Here is a 21,126-nt window from a genome sequence, read left to right as displayed (position 1 = left end):
CGTAATAATGAGATCGAAATCGAATTTCAATTAATTTACATTGAAAAAAACAATCTGATTGTATAACAATAGTTTTGAAATCAAGATGATCAAATAATTAGAAATAAAAAATGTTTGATTCATTTACAAAACGATATCCATTTTCATCATCATCATCATCATCATCCATATCAGTATCGAAACGAAAATCCACTTCAAAAACGACAACGACTACGATCAATGAAAATCATCATCAATCATTATTGGTGGATAATTATCGGCGTACCGATATCAATGAACAAAATGAACTAGTCAAAACTTTAGATTCGTAAGTAGGATTTTATTATTATTATTATTTTTCTTGCCCTTGTCTTTTTTTCCGATTTCAAACATTGAATAATGTTACAAAGTTTTTCTTTCATTCGATTAACGAATGAATGATTCAATTCAATCCGATGATGATAATTCTTAGATTTCGAAATTGATTGAACATTGCAAAAATTTATCTGAATAAAAAACAAAAAACAATTCTCCAAAAAAAAAAGATTTGTTGCAATTTGTTTCATTATATTTGACAATCATTATGATCATCAGAAATTTGATGATCATCTTTCAACAAAAAAAAAAAAATCTATTTAATCGAGTAAAATACACACACTGAGAGGAGATGATCCAATGAAAGAAAAAGGGGCAGTCAGCCAAGATATCAAATTAGATTAATCAATCAATGATGGCCATAAAGAGTGAAAGAAAAAAAAATAGATGAATTGAGTTGATTAATTTGTAATGATGATGTTTTTTTTGTTGTTGTTGTTGTTGAAAACTATTTCCAAAATTTTTAAATTTCAAATAATAAAATTAAATCACGAAAAAAATTGACGAATATGAGAGAATCTTAGATTAAAAAATATATCAAAATTTCATCAAAATTAAAATGAATGAAAAAAATGGCAAAAATTCAGTTCACTCACACAAAGTGATTACGGAACAAAAAATGAATGATGATAATGGGCAAAAAAGTTTAAAAGAAATTTCAAAAAAATTTGAAAAAAATGAACATCAACAATAAAAAAAAAGTGGAAAATTGGTCACAAAAAAAAATTTAGTTGATTATGATGATGACCAGCAACAACAACAACATGATTTTTTGATGGACCGTTGATAATTTCAAAAATGATTGTATTTGTGCATGTGTGGTATGTGTGGAATACGAAGAGAGAAACAAAATTATTCATCCACACAATCCATTCATCATAATCATCATCATCATTGCTGTGAATGAAAATCCATCCTGGATTCATTTCTCATTTGATTCATAGTTGTAGGAAAATCTTATATAAGAAAACTTCTGAATGTTGTTGTTTTGTGATGTGATCCATTGTGTGTGTTGACAATTCTTGCTTGTTCACATCATATACACAAACATTTTATGTACCTTTTTTTCATTATCTTTAGTGAATAAAATTGTTTTTTCTCCGGAAAAATCATCATCATCATCATCACAATAATAAATGATGATTTTATTTTTCGTTTGCATCAGATTAGATTTTAATAATACCCTTTTTATGATGATGATGACATAGTGTGTGTGTGTGTGTGCGGAATATTTAATTCCATATAAATATCATGTTATAAGTTGATCACTGATAATAATAATATAGCAGATTATGCCCCAGATTTCCGAGACAATAGTGACAATCTTTTTTTTTGTTTTTTTTTCAATCATTTTATCCCAAAAAAATAATGATGATTATGTAATTTGAATCTAAAATTTTTCTTCTTTTAAACGAAGTTTTTCTTCATTTTTTTGAAATACCCTTTAAAATTAGTAAAATTTTGATTCATGATGATGATGATAATGATGAAATGTTTATTACTAAAATGATGATGGTTTATAAACACGATTATTTATCTATCACTGTTTTTTTCTGAACAACATGCAAGTTAGAACAAGAAAAATCATATCCAAAATGTATTTTGCGAATTACTTGACCATAATCTTGATGATTATGATGATGAACCGTTGGTCATAGGTTTTCTCTTTCTCTCTCTCTCTCTCTCTCTCTCTCTCTCTCTCTCTCTCTCTCTCTCTCTCTAGGTCACGCCATCGTTGATGATGAGAAAAGTCGATCATCATTAGATTTGTTCGTTGGGTTACATGTGCGTGTTCTGTTCTAATTTTTTCTTCTATTTTTTACCAAAGATATCCATGATTTGTCTATTCATCATTAAATTTTATTAGATTCATTTCGTTTTAATTCAATTTGAATCCAAAATTTTGTAAAAAAGAAAAGAAAAACTAGATTAGTTGTCTGGTGGTGATTAGAAATGAACAAGGATGCTTGAATTCCGGTTTTTTTTTAGTTTTCCTAGAGAAACCCATCTTTATTGATCAGATCAGTAGCTTCTGTGTGAGCAAGAAAAGAACTAGGTAAAATCTATTACATTGGAAACTCTTTCACATTTGATGATGATGATAATAATGGTGACGTTTTGTTTGATTGAATCATCGTATATTCTATTGTTATACACGAAAACACACACACACACACACGCCTGTTTTGAATTGAATTATTCGTCAATTTTGTTTCTTTTTTTCTTGCATGACCATTTGGATCAAATGAGTTCATTGCATCCATTCCTTTTTTTATATATTGTCCATTTGTTTTGTCCCACAAAACAAAATTTGATTACCATTTAAATTAACAATAAAAATATAGATTAAAACATTTTATTTAGAGTAAGAAAAATCTATATAATTTCCATAATTGTCATTGTGAAAAAGATATCTTTTTCCTTTTGTTATCTAATAGTACATTAGAAAAATGTAAATTGATGGGACTCGAATGAAAATTTTTCCTTTTTTTCATAATGATGTCCAAATAGTGTTTGAAAACAAGTCCAATCATGATGATGGTGAATGGTAACAAAAAATTTTAAATTTTCATCTTTAAAAAATTTATTTATGGCCTAAATGACGGTGTGAATGTGAAATTTGATATCATTTTTTTCCCTTCGAAAAATTTGCCACCTTCTTCATCATTGAGATCCGAATTTTTTTCTACTCACAAAATTATCCATTGTTTTTTCCCAATGCTATTCACATCATTCAATTTATTTGCTCAAATGGAACTTATCCTTTTTTGTGCTAAATTTGCTAGGACCGATTATAAATACGGTCACCACCATCATGATTATCGATGGATACATCAAACCTTCATGATGATGATGATGGTGGTGGTTATTGTTGTTGTTGTTGAAATCAAATTCGATGACAATATTTATAACATTATTAATTTATATGTGTGTGGCAATAAATCAAAATGGATTAATTTAATGACAAAAAATTATTAACAAATGAAAATAAAAATACGAATTCCTAAACAATAGGATTAATCGTTCCACTCACATCAATAACAATCATTTTTTTCATGTTTGTTTCAAAAATCATTAATGTTTGTAATTTGATTTCGAAATTTTTTCCTTGTCAAATGAAAAAATTTCCTGTTCATGTCATTTGATTTTGTGACAAATGTATTTGATGATGACTGAAAAGAAAATTCTTACCCGATAATTGATTATTAAACATCAATCAAAATCATTGATGAAAAACGAACAAAATTGATTATTTCATTTTTTTCAAATAAAAAAAAATTTATTTTCAAAAAAAAATCATGACGATATTTTTAGTTTAGATTTAATAATCGATAAAAAAATGATTGAACAATATGGATGGAAGACATTAAACAAAAAAAATCAATGTTTTCGATATTATATGAACGATATTGTTTTTTTTTGTTTTTGTTGCCCCATTCAATCATCATCAATATCGATCGATCAATCTGGGTTGATTGATTGATTGATTGCCAGAAAAAATTCCATATTTTTGTCTCTTCTGCTCACATCATAGGAAAAAAAGTTACCGCGCGTATATTTTACACAGTAATCAAAGAATTGGAGAAGAAAATCTTATTCGATTCGGTCCATTAATATATAAAGAATGTACAAAAAAAATTTCAATCGATCGATCGATGAACCAATTTTATTTCGTTTCTTTTTTTTTTTTGATCGACATGCTCGTGACATGAAATTTGATTTCGATAATGCATTACAGCTGCAAAAACACACACATTAAGGGTGGTGGCGGTGGAAAATTATTTTCTATTTTGGTTCATTATTATACTATTATACAATTGGATTTTTTTTGACATTCTTACATATATGATTGAATGATAACAATAGCAATATCATTGAACTGTTTTTTTTTCAATATCGATTCCCGATTTTCTGTTGTTGTTTGATCTTCAATCAATTGAACGATGATGATGATGATAATAATAATAATAATAATGAGGGCCGGCAGCATGTCAGCCCTGTTTCTTTTTGGAAGGAACACCAAAAATACGAAAGGGATTGAGTGCAAGAAAAAAACCAATCAATCGATCTGATCAAAATCGATTGATTGAATTTTTGTTGTTGTTGTTGTTGATCAAATTGTTGTGATATTTTGATGTATTTTTATGTCATGTATCTTTCAATCTACGTTATGATGACGCCAAACAGTTCTATTTTTCTTTCAAAATTTCTCATTCATTTTTGATGATGCTAATAATGAGATTGTTGTTGTTGTTCTCATTGAAGATCAAAAAAGTTCTTTCTTTTTTTTAACTTTTATTATCGATTAGAAATGTTCGTGTGTCAAGTAAAATCAATGTTTCAAATTTGCAAATCTACATACTCAATCAATTGTTGTTGTTGTTGTTGCACAGGACAAAGATGCCAGTTGTAATAGTTTTAGGCAAAATGTTTATTCAAATTTTAGTTTAGATTTGTTGGTGTTGTTAGAACCCGTTAATTATGTATTCAGATTGACAGATAATCGACTTGTGTTTTGTGGGCAAAAGCAGAGAGAGAGAGAAAGAAAGAAAAAAAATTAAGAATAAGAACTATGTAAGTTTGTTTGATTTTGTATTGTAAACGAACATCATAAAATACAGACACACAAAAGAATCGATCATTGATCTTCAATATTTTTCTGTTGATTATAGAACATATTGGCAAAAAGGCTAATCAACTGAACATCATTCGAATTCAGCTAGTTTCATTATGATGATGATGATGGTGAGGGAGTCAACATATCCTACAACCTAATGGATTGTATTTTTTTCAAGTTAATTATCATTTTACCATCATCATCTTTCATTGAATGACTATTGTCTAAATTTATTTTAGTTTCATTTATAGCGATGAGAAAATGAAAAATAATTTTTTTTGTAGTTAAAAATATGGTTAAAATTGGGGGAAAAAATAAAAAATTCATCATCATCATCATGGAAACTGTGTTTGATTTTTCCCTTCAGAAAAAAATTCATGTTCCTATATTTAAAAACGAGTAGGATTATGACAATGATACTTTTTCATTGATATACATCCAGTGACAGAAACATGATGATGATTTTAACGAGGGGGAAAAAAGATTTTTTTTGTGTATGCAACAACCCATCAACCAATGACCAAATGAAATGTTGACCGCTTGTTACTTTCAAAAAAAAATACAAACTTCAACTTGAACCATTCATTCATTCATTTAACAACAAGGAAGGAAGGAAGAGATTTTTTTCGTGAAAAAAATCCGTTGAAAAAAACATGACAATTTGATGAATTTTTTTTCGTTAAATTTTTCTCCCATTATGTTTCCTTCCCATCTCTATATATTTAGTAGCTTGATCAATCGATATTGATGACGGCCAGTCAAACTTATCAATTCATTTTTTTTTTTTTTTTTGTTATATCTCGAATTTCATTAATCAATCTTGTACAAAGATGACATGAACAAAAACAAAAACAGAAAAACCATTTGGATAATTGATTAGTATATCCAGCAACATCATTATGATCGTTGCCGTTGGTCAATAAAATTGATTGACAAAGCAACGAAAAAAATGAACCCAGGAAAACTTTTAAAGTCCGATGACCACAACATACACATATGTCGCACAGTTAGTTTCAGGTTTGCCATTCACATGCATGTCATTAAAGATTTTTTTTCTTTGGCAACCAAAAAAAACTCGATTCTTGAACAACTCGAATTTCGCTAAAATAAATGGAAAAAACTCGTCTTACCATGATGATTAGGATGATGGACCGGTTACCTCGGATTCGTTCATTCACACATTTGAATGATATTTATTTGTATTCAACTCTTAAAATCATACCCATTGAACATATTTAATGATGTTTATATCCAAATTTTGAAAAAATCAATTTATGAAGGTGGCTTCCAACAGCCAACTAATCATCATCATCATCATTACTATCAATGGCTTTTCTGTGTGATTCTTATGTATTTGTCATCATCATCATGTGATATTGAGGATGATAATGGTAAATTTCTAAGAATGTGAAAAGAATTGAAATAAGAAAGCGAATGCTTAACTCTATGAATATAGAAATATTCATTCAAATTTTTTTCCATTACCTCATCACCGTGATTTTGTTATTTTTTTTTACTTTTTGAAATTGAATTTCTCTTTTATTATTTTAGTCGAGTTTTTTTGGAGGGGAAGGAAGTGACCAGTGTATTGACAGGCAGAAAAATCAACCAAGGGGATTTTTTTTGAGTATTTCATTCGATACTGCTTCTGCCATTTTTCCCATTTTTTTCATTCAACATGATGATGATGATAATGATAAGCCAAATCTGGCATTTTCAGTATAGCTGTTGTTGTTGTTGTTGTTGTTGAACAACTTGTTGCTTCGACTTTGTTTTTTATTATCATAACTAAAGTTTCAGCAATAGCACCAGCAAACACCTTGTTTGATCATTCTACGTCATTGTTGTTGTTGTTGTTTTTTGTTCAATATACCTGTTCCTTGTTTTGTCCATATATTTACTACCACTCGTGTTTCATGAAAATTTTTCGGTGGTTGATGATGATGATGGTGGTGGCAGAATGGCGGTGGTTACCTTGAACACACAACAACATCAAACTCTGCTATGTTTGTGTGAATATTGAATGAATAATGGAAAAAATATAAAACATTACAGAAACTTGCCAATACTCACTCACATACATACATATTGAGCCAATTGAGAGAAAGATTGAATTTAAGATTCGAGTTTTTCTTCTACTTCTTTGGCTCACATTGGATACATACATTCATACACATTGCTGTTGTTGAAATGTTGAGAAAGGAACGAAAAAAAGAGAGCCAAAGTAAGTTTCATGAACACAAATGATGAAGCCAGTCATTGATGTTGTTTTTTGTTGTTGTCGCTTTTTCCATTCGAATTTTTTGAATTGATCCAAAAACATGAATGATAAACTGTACAATTCAATTGTTCGCCAATTATAAATCCCGAATTATATTCATGTTTTATTTATAAAATTTACAACAACGAAAATTTTATCCCAATCACTTTAATCATCCGAAATATAAATTATTTTCTATGTGACATTTGTGATTAAATCCACCTGTTGAATGTATGTGTTTGGTTACAATATTTAAAACAAAAACAACAAAAAAGAAAGCTTGAATTTTATTGGTTTATCCGATGTGTACGTGCCTGTATAGTATTTGTTAGGAATTTGCTATCTCGAAAACCATATTCAAACAAACCTACATAATATATAAATAAAGATGTGACATTGACCATTTTTTTGTGTTGACATCTTATCGATGTTTGTGTGTTTCACTTGGGGCTTGTTTGTGTGTTTCATATGGTTCATTTTGTTTTTCAATGATTTGTGTGTGTCTTGATATCTGGTTTATTTTTTTGCATTTTCTTCTATATTTTCCATCATATAAATGGCAATGATCATATAAATTTTTTTTCTACATAAAGAAATAAGCCATACTGCCATAATAATGTGTGCAATATGTTGTCGTCATCAAAATTGATCTAAATCACCTGGTACTATCTATATAATAATATTGATCTCAAGTGGTCTAATGTCAATAATCAATGTACAAATACAGTAATTTGAATCTTGATCAAATGATGATGATTGCCACTTGTTGAACTGACATCCATTCGTCTATGTGTGTGTGTGTTATGTGCTCTTGTTGTTTCAAAAAAAAACCGAGAAAGAATTTTTCATTATATATATGTCATTAGTGATTGGTGGTAGTAGTATGGTTACCATGATCACTATTTTGACTAGATTAATATTTTAAATACAAAAAACAAACAATTTTTTAATCGGTTTAGCCTAACGTTATCGTATCACTATATTAAAATTGTCATCATCATTATCATCATCAGAGTGATCCAAAGACAATTTCACATTTTGATCATCATTATCATCATAGAGATTGTCTATGTCCATTGTGTCAAGCAATTTATATTTAATTTTTTGCTGTGTTTATTTTGTTTTTTGCATTTAAAAGACAAACTAAAAGTTTTTTTTTATAAAAACCGAATTTTTTCTTTGTCTCAACTTCCTGCAATTTCTTTTTTTTGCACCACAATAATATCTTTTTACCTATTTTTTAAAACTTGATTAACATCAACCAACCAAAAATGTTACGTTTTTTATCCAAACGTTTTCGTAGACGTACGACCGGTGCACGTCCATTAAATCAACAGGAAAATGAACAGGAAAAACTTCGACAACAAAAAGGATCATTACACTGTAAAGTGATGCTATTGGATGGTACTGATATGACATTATATATGAGAAAAAAAAGTTTTGGTGAAGAATTATTTAGCCGTGTTTGTGATCATATCGGTTTATATGTTGAATCGGATTATTTTGCTCTACAATATACGGATACGAATTCGCAGCTTCATTGGCTTGATAATACAAAAGAATTACGTAAACAGGTGAAAATTGGTCCACCATATACGTTTCGTTTTAAAGTGAAATTTTATTGCTCCGATCCGAATACATTACGTGATGAATATAGCAGATATCTATTCTTCTTACAGGTATGTATTAATACAAATCAATCAATAACACCCAATTTTTTTTTCTTTCTTTAATTCATCTGCTCATATATCTGATGATCATGATTTTTGATTCAAAATCATCGTCGACAACCTGTTATACCGAAGACAAGTTTAAGAGGTCCTAGAACCTTGACCATTTTTCTCTTCGACCTTGTCAATGTCAGTCAATGAAGAAATTTTTTTTTATAAATATTTTTTGTTCGATGTTCAGTCAGCCATACATAACGTTAGAATAGTAATTAGAATATTCAATCAAATTCTCTCATAAGAATTGTTATTTTTTATTAATGAGGAAATATTTCTACTTTTTTCAATGAAAAAAAATGATTTCATTTTATTTTGTCTTGTTCGGATCGATCGATCGATTTTGTTCGGTTATGATTTGAATCTATTGTCGATACAAATGACCATTTGATTGATTGATTGATTGATTGAATTGTGTTTGTGTGTTCAGTCAAGCTTTATTTTGTTTAGTTCATCCATTATTTCTCTATATTGACCGAATCGATTATCGGTCAATGTTTGAAATTATTATTATCATCCAATTCGATTAGATTATTTTTTCATTGCTGTATATAATGATAGTAAAAAAACAAGAACAACTGACAATAAAGCTTAAGCAATCAGGCCCTTGAATGATTGAATTGGTATTGTTTCAGTTATATATATCGGCAGCTATGAAAACTCGAAAAAGAAAATGTTTGTCTTGTTAGTCAAATTGTCATGTTTCTTAACATGTAGCTTCTTTTCTTCAAAGAACAAAAATCATAATCGACGCCTTGATTTCCATGATTTTCTTTTCTCCATTGTTCAACATTGTGTAGATACGACAACATAGAGGTTCGATATTTTCAAAATTATTCGGAAAAAAAAGATAGTTGTTAAAATTGTGAATAGCACATCTGCACCAGTGATCATCATAATAAAAATTATTATTACTACTACAATTGTTGATAATGGGCCAATCGAATTTTTTTTCGAATAAAAATTCGATTGGTTTTGCTCTCAGGTCATAATAATAATGATAATGATAATTTATAATGAGTGTGTGTGTGTGTGTGGATCATCACGAACATTATATAGTTTTTCTCTAATGTATTTCCGAATATTGATTCGAAATGAAAATTATCGATTAAAATTATGTACAAATTTATAGTTTGGTTGTCATTCTTGGGCCGATAAAAGTGTTGTTGTTTATCCATTTTTATTTCCAGGATTTAGATTGGGATGGGATTTAGATGTGAAAAAATCACTTCCTTCTTATTACTGATTAAGATTAATTATCATTCAATAAAATTTGGCACGCGTTGAAAAATGTGTAGATTTGATGGAGACTTTCATAATTTCATTTTATTTAGATTATCTATCATTATTTTTTTCAAATAACTAGATTAACTAACAACTATTAAATAGGCCTCAGGTTTCATTTTTATTTATTTATATTTTTATTTGTTAATTAGAATCAATCAATCAGGGTTATATCTACTATATATAAAGACTTTCGTTTAAAGATATGAATTTTTTTCATAATCATCTAAAATGAAATGTTTTTTTGAGGAAAATTAAACGCCTGATGAAATTGAATCTTAATCAATTTTCATATCATTTGAAATGGATACACTTTTGTTTGTTTGCCAAAAAAGCGACAACCACATGATGATTGGTGGCATCGATTCAGCAAGGTGACATAAATGGTAATATTCAAAACAAAATTTAGTTATGACGAAATTTTAACAAATAAGTTAATGATGAGTATTCAACTTTTTGACTCTCTTGTTTGTTTGAAACGTTTGAGGATCTCATTACAAATCCAATCCTACTCATGTTTTTTGTTTCCCTTTGCTCATCTTCCTATTGTAATTCTTATAATGAATGAATCTTGATGATTGAAATATGGCAGCATCGTTAGTGGTGGTGGAAAAAAAGAAAGAAATTAAAAAATCAATTTGAATACGAAATTTTTCCATTTAAATTTTGAATAATTTTTCTTTGACAATTTTTTTCAATTTAAATTTTTTATTCAAATTCATTTTAATTCCATTAAATATTAGCTTGATGATGATGCAATAGTAGAAAATTGCCTGCTGTTTGATCATTGATCATCATAGTCACGTATGTTGGCAATGATTGATCTGTTTTCATTATTTTTGATTTAATGTTTGATCCAATTTTTTTCTCATAATCGAAATTCCTTCGGATTCTTTGTTATTTTCTTGTTGAAATATGATGTTCAAAATGCTTTAGAAAGTTTTGGACATCTGGGAAGAATTTGTACCTGATTTCATTTCATTGTCATGGCCATTGACTTTACAAAATAATCACTGGTTGATCCGGTTTTTTTTTGTTCATAGGTTGCATGTGAAAAGTGAAATTATTCCTTCTTTTTTTCTTAAAAAAATTCCTGATCGTCTGTTCTGATCGTGAGATAGTTGAATCGTCTTCAAAAAAAATAAAATCAATGAAAGTTCAATGAATTCGACTAATTTGTATGGCTAGTATTGACTTTTCATGCGAATCGCAACAAACAATGAATTAACAATCAACCTGCCACCTGATCAATGATGTCGAAAAAAAATAAAGAAACCTGCCCATCTTCAATCTCAGACAATCGCTTGTCAACAACCTGTCAATTTCATGAAACTTTTCGTTTTTTAATATAATTTTTGATTGTAAAAACAAAATTCGAAAAAATAATGAATTTTTTTCTTTTTTTTCTTAGCTAAAACAAGATTTATTAAGCGGAAAATTGCCATGTACGGAAGAAGTGGCCTCAACATTAGCCTCATATTCATTGCAATCAGAATTTGGTGATTGTGAACCTGATGAACATGATCTCGCATTTGTTTCGGAATTTCGTTTTGTTTCTGGCCAAACCGAACGATTGGAACAAAAAATATTAGATGAATGGCGTTCATTACGACCAATATTGCCTGATGATGTTGCTGAAAATAAAAAAGAATCATTAAAAGCTGCGCTATCAATGGATTCAGCAACAGCCGAATCTAATTTTCTAAATAAAGCTAAATGGCTAGAAATGTACGGTGTTGATATGCATATTGTTCTTGGTAAGTATAGGATTTATTTCCCTGTTTTATTTCCAATTTTAAATGTCATAATAATATTCAATGTTGTTTAATTTGATATTGAACAAACGCAGATGTTTAGCCGATTTCATTTATTATTTTCAAATTTCAATGATAGAAATTTTTGGAAGAAATAGCCTCGAATCTATAGATACGGCATATTTTTAAAAAAATCATTGCAAACAATCAATATTTTTGAATATAATTTTCATATTTGTAATTTAATAGTTTTTTAATTTTTTTGTTTTGTTTCATTAGTTTGATTGGTTAAAATTGAGGCCAATCATCATCAACATTAATGATGAACAATTTTTTTTAATTATCATATCTACTAGCTAAACGTGTAAATTTGTTCACCATCGCTATTTTAATCAATTGTTGAATATGAATGTAGTTAAAACCATTGTGTAAGGTGGTGGTCGTAGTGGTGGAATGTCTTTAGCTTGTTTTTTTTTGGAAATATTAATTAACATGGTTCATTATGATTGATAAGTATGTCTTTGTTTGTGTATACCAATGCATTTATGCATACATTCATTATTATTAAAATACATGGATGCCAAACATAAATATTTTATAAAGTTTTGAATGTTCACCATAACGACAACATCATTTGGGAAAGGCACCTAGGTAGAAAAGGAGGAGGATACCTTTGTAAGAAAAAATTATTATTATAATAAATTTATTTATGATCTAAACACGTATTTGTCAATGTTTCGACATCAACGAAACAGAAAGAGGAGAAGACAAAAAAAAACAAATCAATCTGTTCGGATTCGATATGGTTAGAATTTTTTTTACTGTTTTTATTTATTTTTTGTTTTGACTGTCATCATCTGTCGACTTAATCAATCGGTTGATCGATTGTTTTCACCACCAATCGTATGATCGAATGTCATTTTAATATTCTTTAGTTTTCTCTTCATAAACAAAATCTAATAAATTTTTTTTTTTGTCATTGACAAACACTTAATTTTTGCTTGGAGAAAAAAAAAATTTCTCTTCATTTGACAATATGTTTCAAAAAAGAATGGAAAAACTTTCCTTTTCTGATCTAAAAAAGATTTCTCCCATTTATCAAGCAGAAATTTTTTTTGTTGTTGTTAAACAATGAACCATTTTTTTTGTGAAAATAAAGTCCTAAATAGCTTAATGTTTTGATAGGCGCCATTCATTCACATTCGCATCGCACATATCATTATCAACATCATTTAATTGATTTCTAAATTTAAAAAAACAAAAAAGTTTTCCAATATAATTTGTATTTTTTGTTTTCGGCTTGTTGATGATAATGATGCGATACGATCAGTAAATGAAATTCAAACAATAGATATATACAGGGGAAAAAAGTGTATAGTATTTGTCTATCGCCAATTATAGTGATTTTTATTCGAAATATTATCATCTAATATCGAATATAATGGTGCAAAAGAAATCAAGATTAGGTCTTCGTTGTTGTAACGTCATATTCATCTTCATTAAGATCCAATCGATTTGATCATTTTCTTTCTTCAGGAATGGAATGAATTTCATTCTTTTCACCACTACTTTATCGACCAACATAATATGTCTGTAGCTCTATTATTAGCAATCCATTATCGATATATAACAGTTAATTGGGAGTCATCATCATCAACATATGATGAGAAAAGGATGTTATGTCCGTTCACATGTACAAACATATATTCACACACGAATTCGTGACTATTTATGTTGACCAGCAGATAACACATTCAGCAGAAAATATGAAATGATCTCACTATTGATGCTCTGTTTTGTAAAAAATAAATATTTTTTCCATGATCGACCGAAACAACAATTAGTCCATAACGAACGGATAACATTTTTCCCAAACTTTAATATGAATTCATTCAATCGATTTGATTCACAAGACAAAACAATAAATCGATGCTTGTTACGCGTTTTTTTTTGTTTGTTTGTTTGTCCTGCCATACATTCAATGATGATTATGCTAAATATACTTGGCCATATTGTTGTTTGTTGCATTCCATAATCATTATCATTAAAATCCTACTCGATATTTTTGGAATTGATACAGGTGCTTGGAAATTGTTACCGTGTTGTTGTTCAGAGCAACAAAAGCAACGCAATTATTATGTGATCAGATTTGACTTGTATTGATTATTGCATTGATTACTTGTAATCAATTTTTTTTATTGATGAACAAAAGTGTATCCGGTTCATTTATGTCACTAAACACTTGTATAAATATTTTGATATGAATCATCACCAGAAATAAACTCGTTAAAAAAATTATTCCGGTTACACATAAACAAACATTATCAACAAACAAATAACAAGTTCAATAACATATATAGTTTTTTAGTTGAATATATTTCCTTTTTAACCTTTAGAGAAAAAATTTTCCTTTTTTTGAAAACAATGGTCAAATCCATATGCAAATTGTCTGATTATTGAACATGGTCGATACATTTGAAAATCAATTTTATTGACGAAAAAAAAATCAAATGACAATTTAAATTTCTATCTAGAAAAAAATGAAAAATAAAATTCAAACAATGCCCAGCTATGCCGGAAGTTTTTTTTTCTAATGTTATTCGTGTTTTTTTGTTGTTAATTTATCTATGAAAAATGTGAAAAAAATCTTATCAAGTCTCATTTGTTGTTGTTATGGCTATTATTATTGTTGAAATCGAAAATAGTTGAAAATTTATATATGCAAACCTACATACATACATTTTGGAACACTTTCATATGATGATAAATAGATGGATCGATTGATGCATGAATTCAGATTGCCAGTTATCCCATTTATTCCATTTGATTGATCTCTTTTTTTTCATATCTAAAGACAATCCATTTCTCTATCCCTCTCTTTCATATAGCCAGATTTCATTTTTCACATTTTCATTTGTTGTATCAAAATCTTAATCACCATTTTTATAATTGTAATCATTAATAATCTTGATATCATTTTTTTTGAATTTGATTTTTAATCATCATCATCATTCAGGGTGCATATTGATCTTGATGTGTTATATTTTTTCGTTTTCGTGTTTTTTGTTTTCTCCTTATAATTATCTAATTCGCTCGATCTTTATGTAATCAACATGATGAGGTTTTCACATTTTGGCCGTATTGTTATTGTGTGTGTGTACTTACTAACCTAAAAAAATGGAGAAAAATCTTTAAACATAGATTATCATTTGGTAAAATGTTTGGTTTAATTTCTTTTTTTTATTAAGTTTAAACATATAGCACACAAGTAAATGAAAATTAACACCAAATAAAAGAGGATGTATTTTTCCGCATTTGGTTATCCACCAACCAAACCAAATAACACAATGTATATAATGATAATCGTGATGATGATTATAATGTTTATCATGATCTAAAATCAGATAAGAAGATATTGAGATAACCAATGACCTTGTCGTTTGTTCGTTGATTCTAAAAATATTTTTCTTCACTTCTTATTGGATTCAAATCACTATTGAAACACAAACATTACATATCATCTTGTATGGGATGTTGTTCATCCTGAAAAATCCTTTTGTTATGCCCAGTCTTTTCCCTATGTTATACCTTTTACATATGGATGTGATCCAATTTTTTGTTGTTGTTGTTTTTCTTTGCTTTTTGTTATTGTTATTGTTTATATTTAGAGAGAGAAAGAGAAATGTTTTGATTGTCTACCTAACTATTACAATGATTTTGATGTGATTCGTAATTCTAATCTTCTTTTTCTCTTTATTATTATTTTTTTTTCATACAACCCCCATGTATTTCGCCCAAAAAAACAGGTAAAGATGGTAATGAATATAGTTTAGGATTGACGCCCACCGGTATACTAGTATTCGAAGGTAAAACAAAAATTGGCCTATTTTTCTGGCCTAAAATCAAAAAACTTGATCTACGCGGAAAGAAATTGATATTGGTCGTTGTCGAGGATGATGATGATGGCCATGATGAGGAGCACACCTTTGTTTTTCGTTTGGTAAGTCATCATCATAATCTTTTATATTATTTTTTTTTCATTCTGATTATCATCATAAAAAACTCCTATTTCATCATCATCATCATCATAATCAAAATAATTCGTCATTTGAAAACAAAGAGTTTAAAAGAAATTAACGAGTAAAAAATAGAGGTTAAAGTTGAGATTTTTCATTTGATGTAAAAATCAACTAGATTTTTCCTCCTGTAGATGATGAACATCAGATTCACGATAAATCTTGTGGTTTATACGATTACACACACACACACCCACAAAATATATTCTCACACACCTTATTTGTGATTGAAGTAAGAACAGAAAAATGAAATTTTTTTTCTTTATTAGCCTACTCCTGTTTTGAATAAATAATTCTGAACAAACAATGCGACAATATTTAATCCGAATTGACAACAGGCGAAAAAAATGATTAATTATAAAGCGCAAAAATCGATTTATTTTTTTTGATCAATTGATTTATTTAAATTCAAACGTTATTCCTTTTTTTTTATTTCGAAAATTTTTTCGTTTGTTTGTTTTATCTGAGAATTTTTCATTGAACAAATTCAAAAGAAAAAAAATAAATAAAAATTTACGACTTGTTCAACACCATACATGTTCATGTTTTTTTTTTGTGTGTGTGTCGAACATTATCATCATCATCATCAATAATCATATACCCGAATAACAATAACAATAAGATTTTTCAATAGAATTGTTTGGGTCATTATCATTAGGGCAACAACAACGATAACAAAATAAAAAAATTGATAAAAATAGAAATTGTCCATACCCCATAAACATTGAACGCGCGAACAAATGATTTTTTTTTCTTTTTCATTTCGAATACCTGTTGAATATATTGTTGTTGAATCGAGGCCAAATATTTTACCAAATAAACATCAATGTAGTCGCCATAATAAACAACTACAACCATCATCATTTTCAATCATTGAACATCGAAATATCGTTGTACAAATAATAATATTTTACTTTTAATTCATTGTATATTCATCATTCATTTAAACTTTTTTTGTCCCTGTATTGCATCTGTTGTATGATGATGATGATGATCTTTGGAAAGATATTTTTTTAGATGATTGTTTTTTGGCTTTGTTATCTATCTAATGATAATGATGGCCATTTTATTTTGTTGTTGTTGAAAAATTTATTAATTGTATTTTTTTTTATATTTATTGTTATATTTTTGTAGCATACATCAAAAACATCGAAACATCTTTGGAAATGTGCTATTGAACATCATGCATTTTTTCGACTAAAATCTCAACCACAATTTGAACGTGGTAAAACAAGACAAAGTTTCGTAAGAATGGGTTCACGCTTTCGTTATTCTGGACGGACACAATTTCAGGCAATTATACAGCAACAGAAAACAGCACAACAGGAAAGTAAACGAAATTTTGAACGACGACCATCACAAAGGTTTAGCCGTCGTTCTGTTAAATCGATTCATGGTGCTAATGCTGCTGCTATTGCAACTGGTAATTCTCTCACTACTAGTTCATCGAATATAACTATCGGCAGTCCATCGATAACGAACAAAACATCGGCCATTAATAGTCCATTGGTCAAATCGGTTGTTATCGGTTCAAAAATGATTGAAAGATCAAATAGTCAAACATCGGATAAAATCCATAATGTCAATAATAAAACTACGACAACAGTAACAGTGACAAATAACAAATCGATTGCTGCCACATCGGATACATCGATTCCATCGTCATCATCGACGTCCGAACAAACATCACCTGAACAACGTCTTGATAACCTGATCAAATCGCTATCAAAAACAGATCCTATGGTCAATAATGTCAATACTAGCAATGTTGAACAAAAGACTGAAATAATGGTCAATATTTCCAATGATGATCATCATTTTAATCATTCAGATTTCGACGATGAAGATGAAGAAGAAATTGGGCGACGATATTCAAAACGAACAAACATTACGAATATTAAAGCTGTTAAGAATTCAAATATCAGTCATAATAACAGCAGCAATAATAATAATGGTCTCATTTCGAAACACAAAATGTCAAACATGGATGCAATGAATAATAATGTTCGACTGATGGAAACAGCAGTTGCATCAACAACGACGACAACATCGACAACGACAATAACAACATCGACTATATCTGAACGAAGGATTAATAATTCCACTTCAATCACCTGTAATAAGGCAAAATGTAATATTTTAAAAGCCAAAGAGTTACAGAAAGAACATGTTTATGGTGATGGTGGTGATGATATATGTGCTACTTGTAATGGCGTAGGATTAAATGATTCCCAATCATCATCAACAAAGGTTTCAGTTAATGGTTTTAACAATAATAATCATAACATTGGAAATAGTAGCACGACAACGTCATTTGGACAAAAAACGCAGACAAGCCTAGATGATTCATTCGAATCATCTAGATCCAAAGATGATGATGGTGATACTACAGGTGGCCGTATATCGAGCTCGGAAAATGAGACACTTATTAATGAAGAAGATGAAGATTTGATACCATTGATTAATCGTCCGAATGAGAATAATATAACAATCATACCAATTCATAGTGGTGCTGATCATGTCCATAATATAAATGGCACAGCCTTTAATAACAATAGAAATAATAATAACGTTGATAGTCGAACCACGAATCATTCATCACGTCAATGGAAAAATATTAATAATAATAACAATAATAACAACTGTGATCAACAATCGATTATCGTACATAAAGCTACTAAATCATTGGATGGCGGTTCGATTGCGGCACAAAATAATCTTCTAAAAAATAGTAACAGTTTTACGAACAATTCCAATTCAAGTGGCCGTAATGGATTCTATCCAAAATATCCAAACGGTGGAAGCAGTGGCCTTAGTAGCGGTAGTACAAGTAGTAGTCAAAGTAATCTTCAACCATCTGATGATTCATGTCGTGAATCATTGTCCCCGTCTCCAGTTCTTGTTGAAACATCATTTGCCTGTGCAAATCCTATTACTAGATCGGTTTCCGTTCTCAATAATAATAATAACAATAATATCGTAGCCACCGGCCCTGGAATTCTTAATTCAAATTCGAATAATGTTGGAATCAACCACAACAACAATAATAATAATAATAATATCTCGCCATATATTGTTTCAGCAACCTGTGATTCAATGAAACGTAGCACTTCAATGAATAATCATCACCATCATCAAAACCACCATCATCATAATCAACATCAAACGGCTAATAAACGGACTGTCATGACTACAGAATTGTAATGAATACGATTTAACATTATTCAAAGTGATATTTTTTTCTTTGTTTTTTGTATATTTGTCATATATTTCATCATTCATTCCATTCGAAATGCAATTATTTCCATTGATAATCTGTTCATCTTTATTGCATTCATGAATTTTGTTTTCATTATTGTTGAACTCTTTTCCTATAAAGTCTAAAAATGCTATTCCTATAAATAATATTGAATAGATTCAATTCATAATGGATTATCTAGTTTTAAATGTTTGCATGTTTTAACAAAGAAAAAAAAATTGTTTTTTTTTGTATTCATAATTTTTATTTATTCAATATATAAAATAAACATTCACATGATCATCATCAAATTCAAAATCCAAGTAATCCTTTACAAGCTTGATGTATTTTCGGTTCTAATCGATATATTTGACGACCACCACCTTTAGCCATCGGTAATGGCCGCGCGAATGCAATTGGATAATCAAAAATAAAGACATATGGACTTTCGATTTCACATTCAGGATATTGTTTTCGATAAACTTCTTCGGGAAGACAATCTTCAACCATAACACAACCAATTATCACATCAGTTGGATAGCTACGTGGAAAATTTTTATTACCTAAATTTATATAGAATTGTTCGACATCTTGAATTTCTGCATCGCTTGGTATTTTATGTGCTGCATAAATCCATAAACGTCCTCTGAATGAGCTATACCATGTCCTGCCTTCGAATCGTTTAATACCAGCGACCAATAATGATGCGTATGGCTGACGAACGGCCAAACACATACCATGATCATCAATCTTTGCCATCTCATTGTCCTGTATTCGTTGTTCGAATTCATTCATTGAAATCATTTTTGGCAACATAGATTTGTTCGAATGATTAGAATCAGTTTTCTTTTTATTATTGCCATTGTTTTTTCCATGGTCATCAATCGTCTCTAGGCTTGGAACATAAATAGGTGGAGGCAAAGTTTTCTTGACAATTTTTTCATTATCCTCGATGAAATATGATGATGGTTTAAACTCATAATCAGTGGTAATAGTACTCAGCTCTTCCAATTTACGATGTTCATCATCAATATTTTTAATGACAGATTCCGTATAATCACTTACAGTGAGATTTTTGAAATCGATAGCAATTTTATCGATTTTATTGAATTTATTTTCAACAAGATAATCAACACGATCGGTAATGGCTCTTCGATTTTGTTCAGTGATGAAATTTTGCGATTGTATTGTAAAATAATCAACCTGATCATCGAACACTTTGGATCGTGCAACGGATTTTTTATCGAATTCCAATAGTTTGTTTTTTTGTTCGATTGCTTTGTCGAGGTTTGGATTGCTCGTTAACGAAGCGGCAATTTCTTTAAGACTTCGTTTTTTATTTAAACTGTCTGTCACTTGATCCATAAAATCTAAACGTACACCGGAATCAGCTAATTGTTGCACTTTTTGCATTGCTTCATCGGAACCGGATAATAATTGATCACGTTGTTGTTTGTTAAAGACAAGGGTACCACATGTAAAACATGGACCACTGCCTTCTTGTTGACAAACAATACGTCCACATGTAAGACAATTGTTGATCAATTCATGCCTACTTGCCTCGCACAAACATGATCGACGACCTTCAAGCAAAAACGTACCCGATTCATTAACAATTTGATCGGATTTGCTTTTCTTTTTATTTTTCATTTTATTTTATAATTATCAATTTCGAATTAAAATTAACAAATCGAATGTAATACGAATAATTGTGATGATCATGTTGAGTCTATTAAGCCCTTTCAATCCCATTCACCCAATAAAGTCAAAATAGCCGAAATTGGCGGTTGAGAGTTTGATTATTCTATTGTGTCAAAT

At 29.2% G+C, this 21,126-nt stretch overlaps 2 protein-coding genes across 2 annotated transcripts; one reads left to right on the top strand and one right to left on the bottom strand.

The window, feature by feature from the left end:
- Positions 1 to 55: 55 nt before the first annotated feature.
- On the top strand, positions 56 to 19,498 carry yrt (erythrocyte membrane protein band 4.1-like yurt). Its single transcript, XM_027341723.2, has 5 exons — positions 56 to 307; positions 8,536 to 8,911; positions 11,652 to 11,997; positions 15,801 to 15,994; positions 17,205 to 19,498. The coding sequence occupies exons 1-5, from the start codon at positions 111 to 113 to the stop codon at positions 19,272 to 19,274; spliced, it is 3,183 nt and encodes a 1,060-aa protein (XP_027197524.2). The 5' UTR covers positions 56 to 110; the 3' UTR covers positions 19,275 to 19,498.
- Positions 19,499 to 19,547: 49 nt separating this feature from the next.
- LOC113791881 (activating signal cointegrator 1) lies at positions 19,548 to 20,958 on the bottom strand. Its single transcript, XM_027341726.2, has one exon. The coding sequence runs from the start codon at positions 20,956 to 20,958 to the stop codon at positions 19,621 to 19,623; it is 1,338 nt and encodes a 445-aa protein (XP_027197527.2). The 3' UTR covers positions 19,548 to 19,620.
- Between the last annotated feature and the right edge of the window lie 168 nt (positions 20,959 to 21,126).

The sequence above is a fragment of the Dermatophagoides pteronyssinus genome, unplaced genomic scaffold (assembly GCF_027571235.1).
Source record: "Dermatophagoides pteronyssinus isolate colony J.1.1.1.1 unplaced genomic scaffold, Derpt_VIB-CSIC_2022.12 sq0023, whole genome shotgun sequence".
In the NCBI taxonomy this organism is placed as follows: domain Eukaryota; kingdom Metazoa; phylum Arthropoda; class Arachnida; order Sarcoptiformes; family Pyroglyphidae; genus Dermatophagoides; species Dermatophagoides pteronyssinus.
Note: the sequence above shows the minus strand (reverse complement) of the source record. Positions and strands in the feature narration are given on the sequence as shown.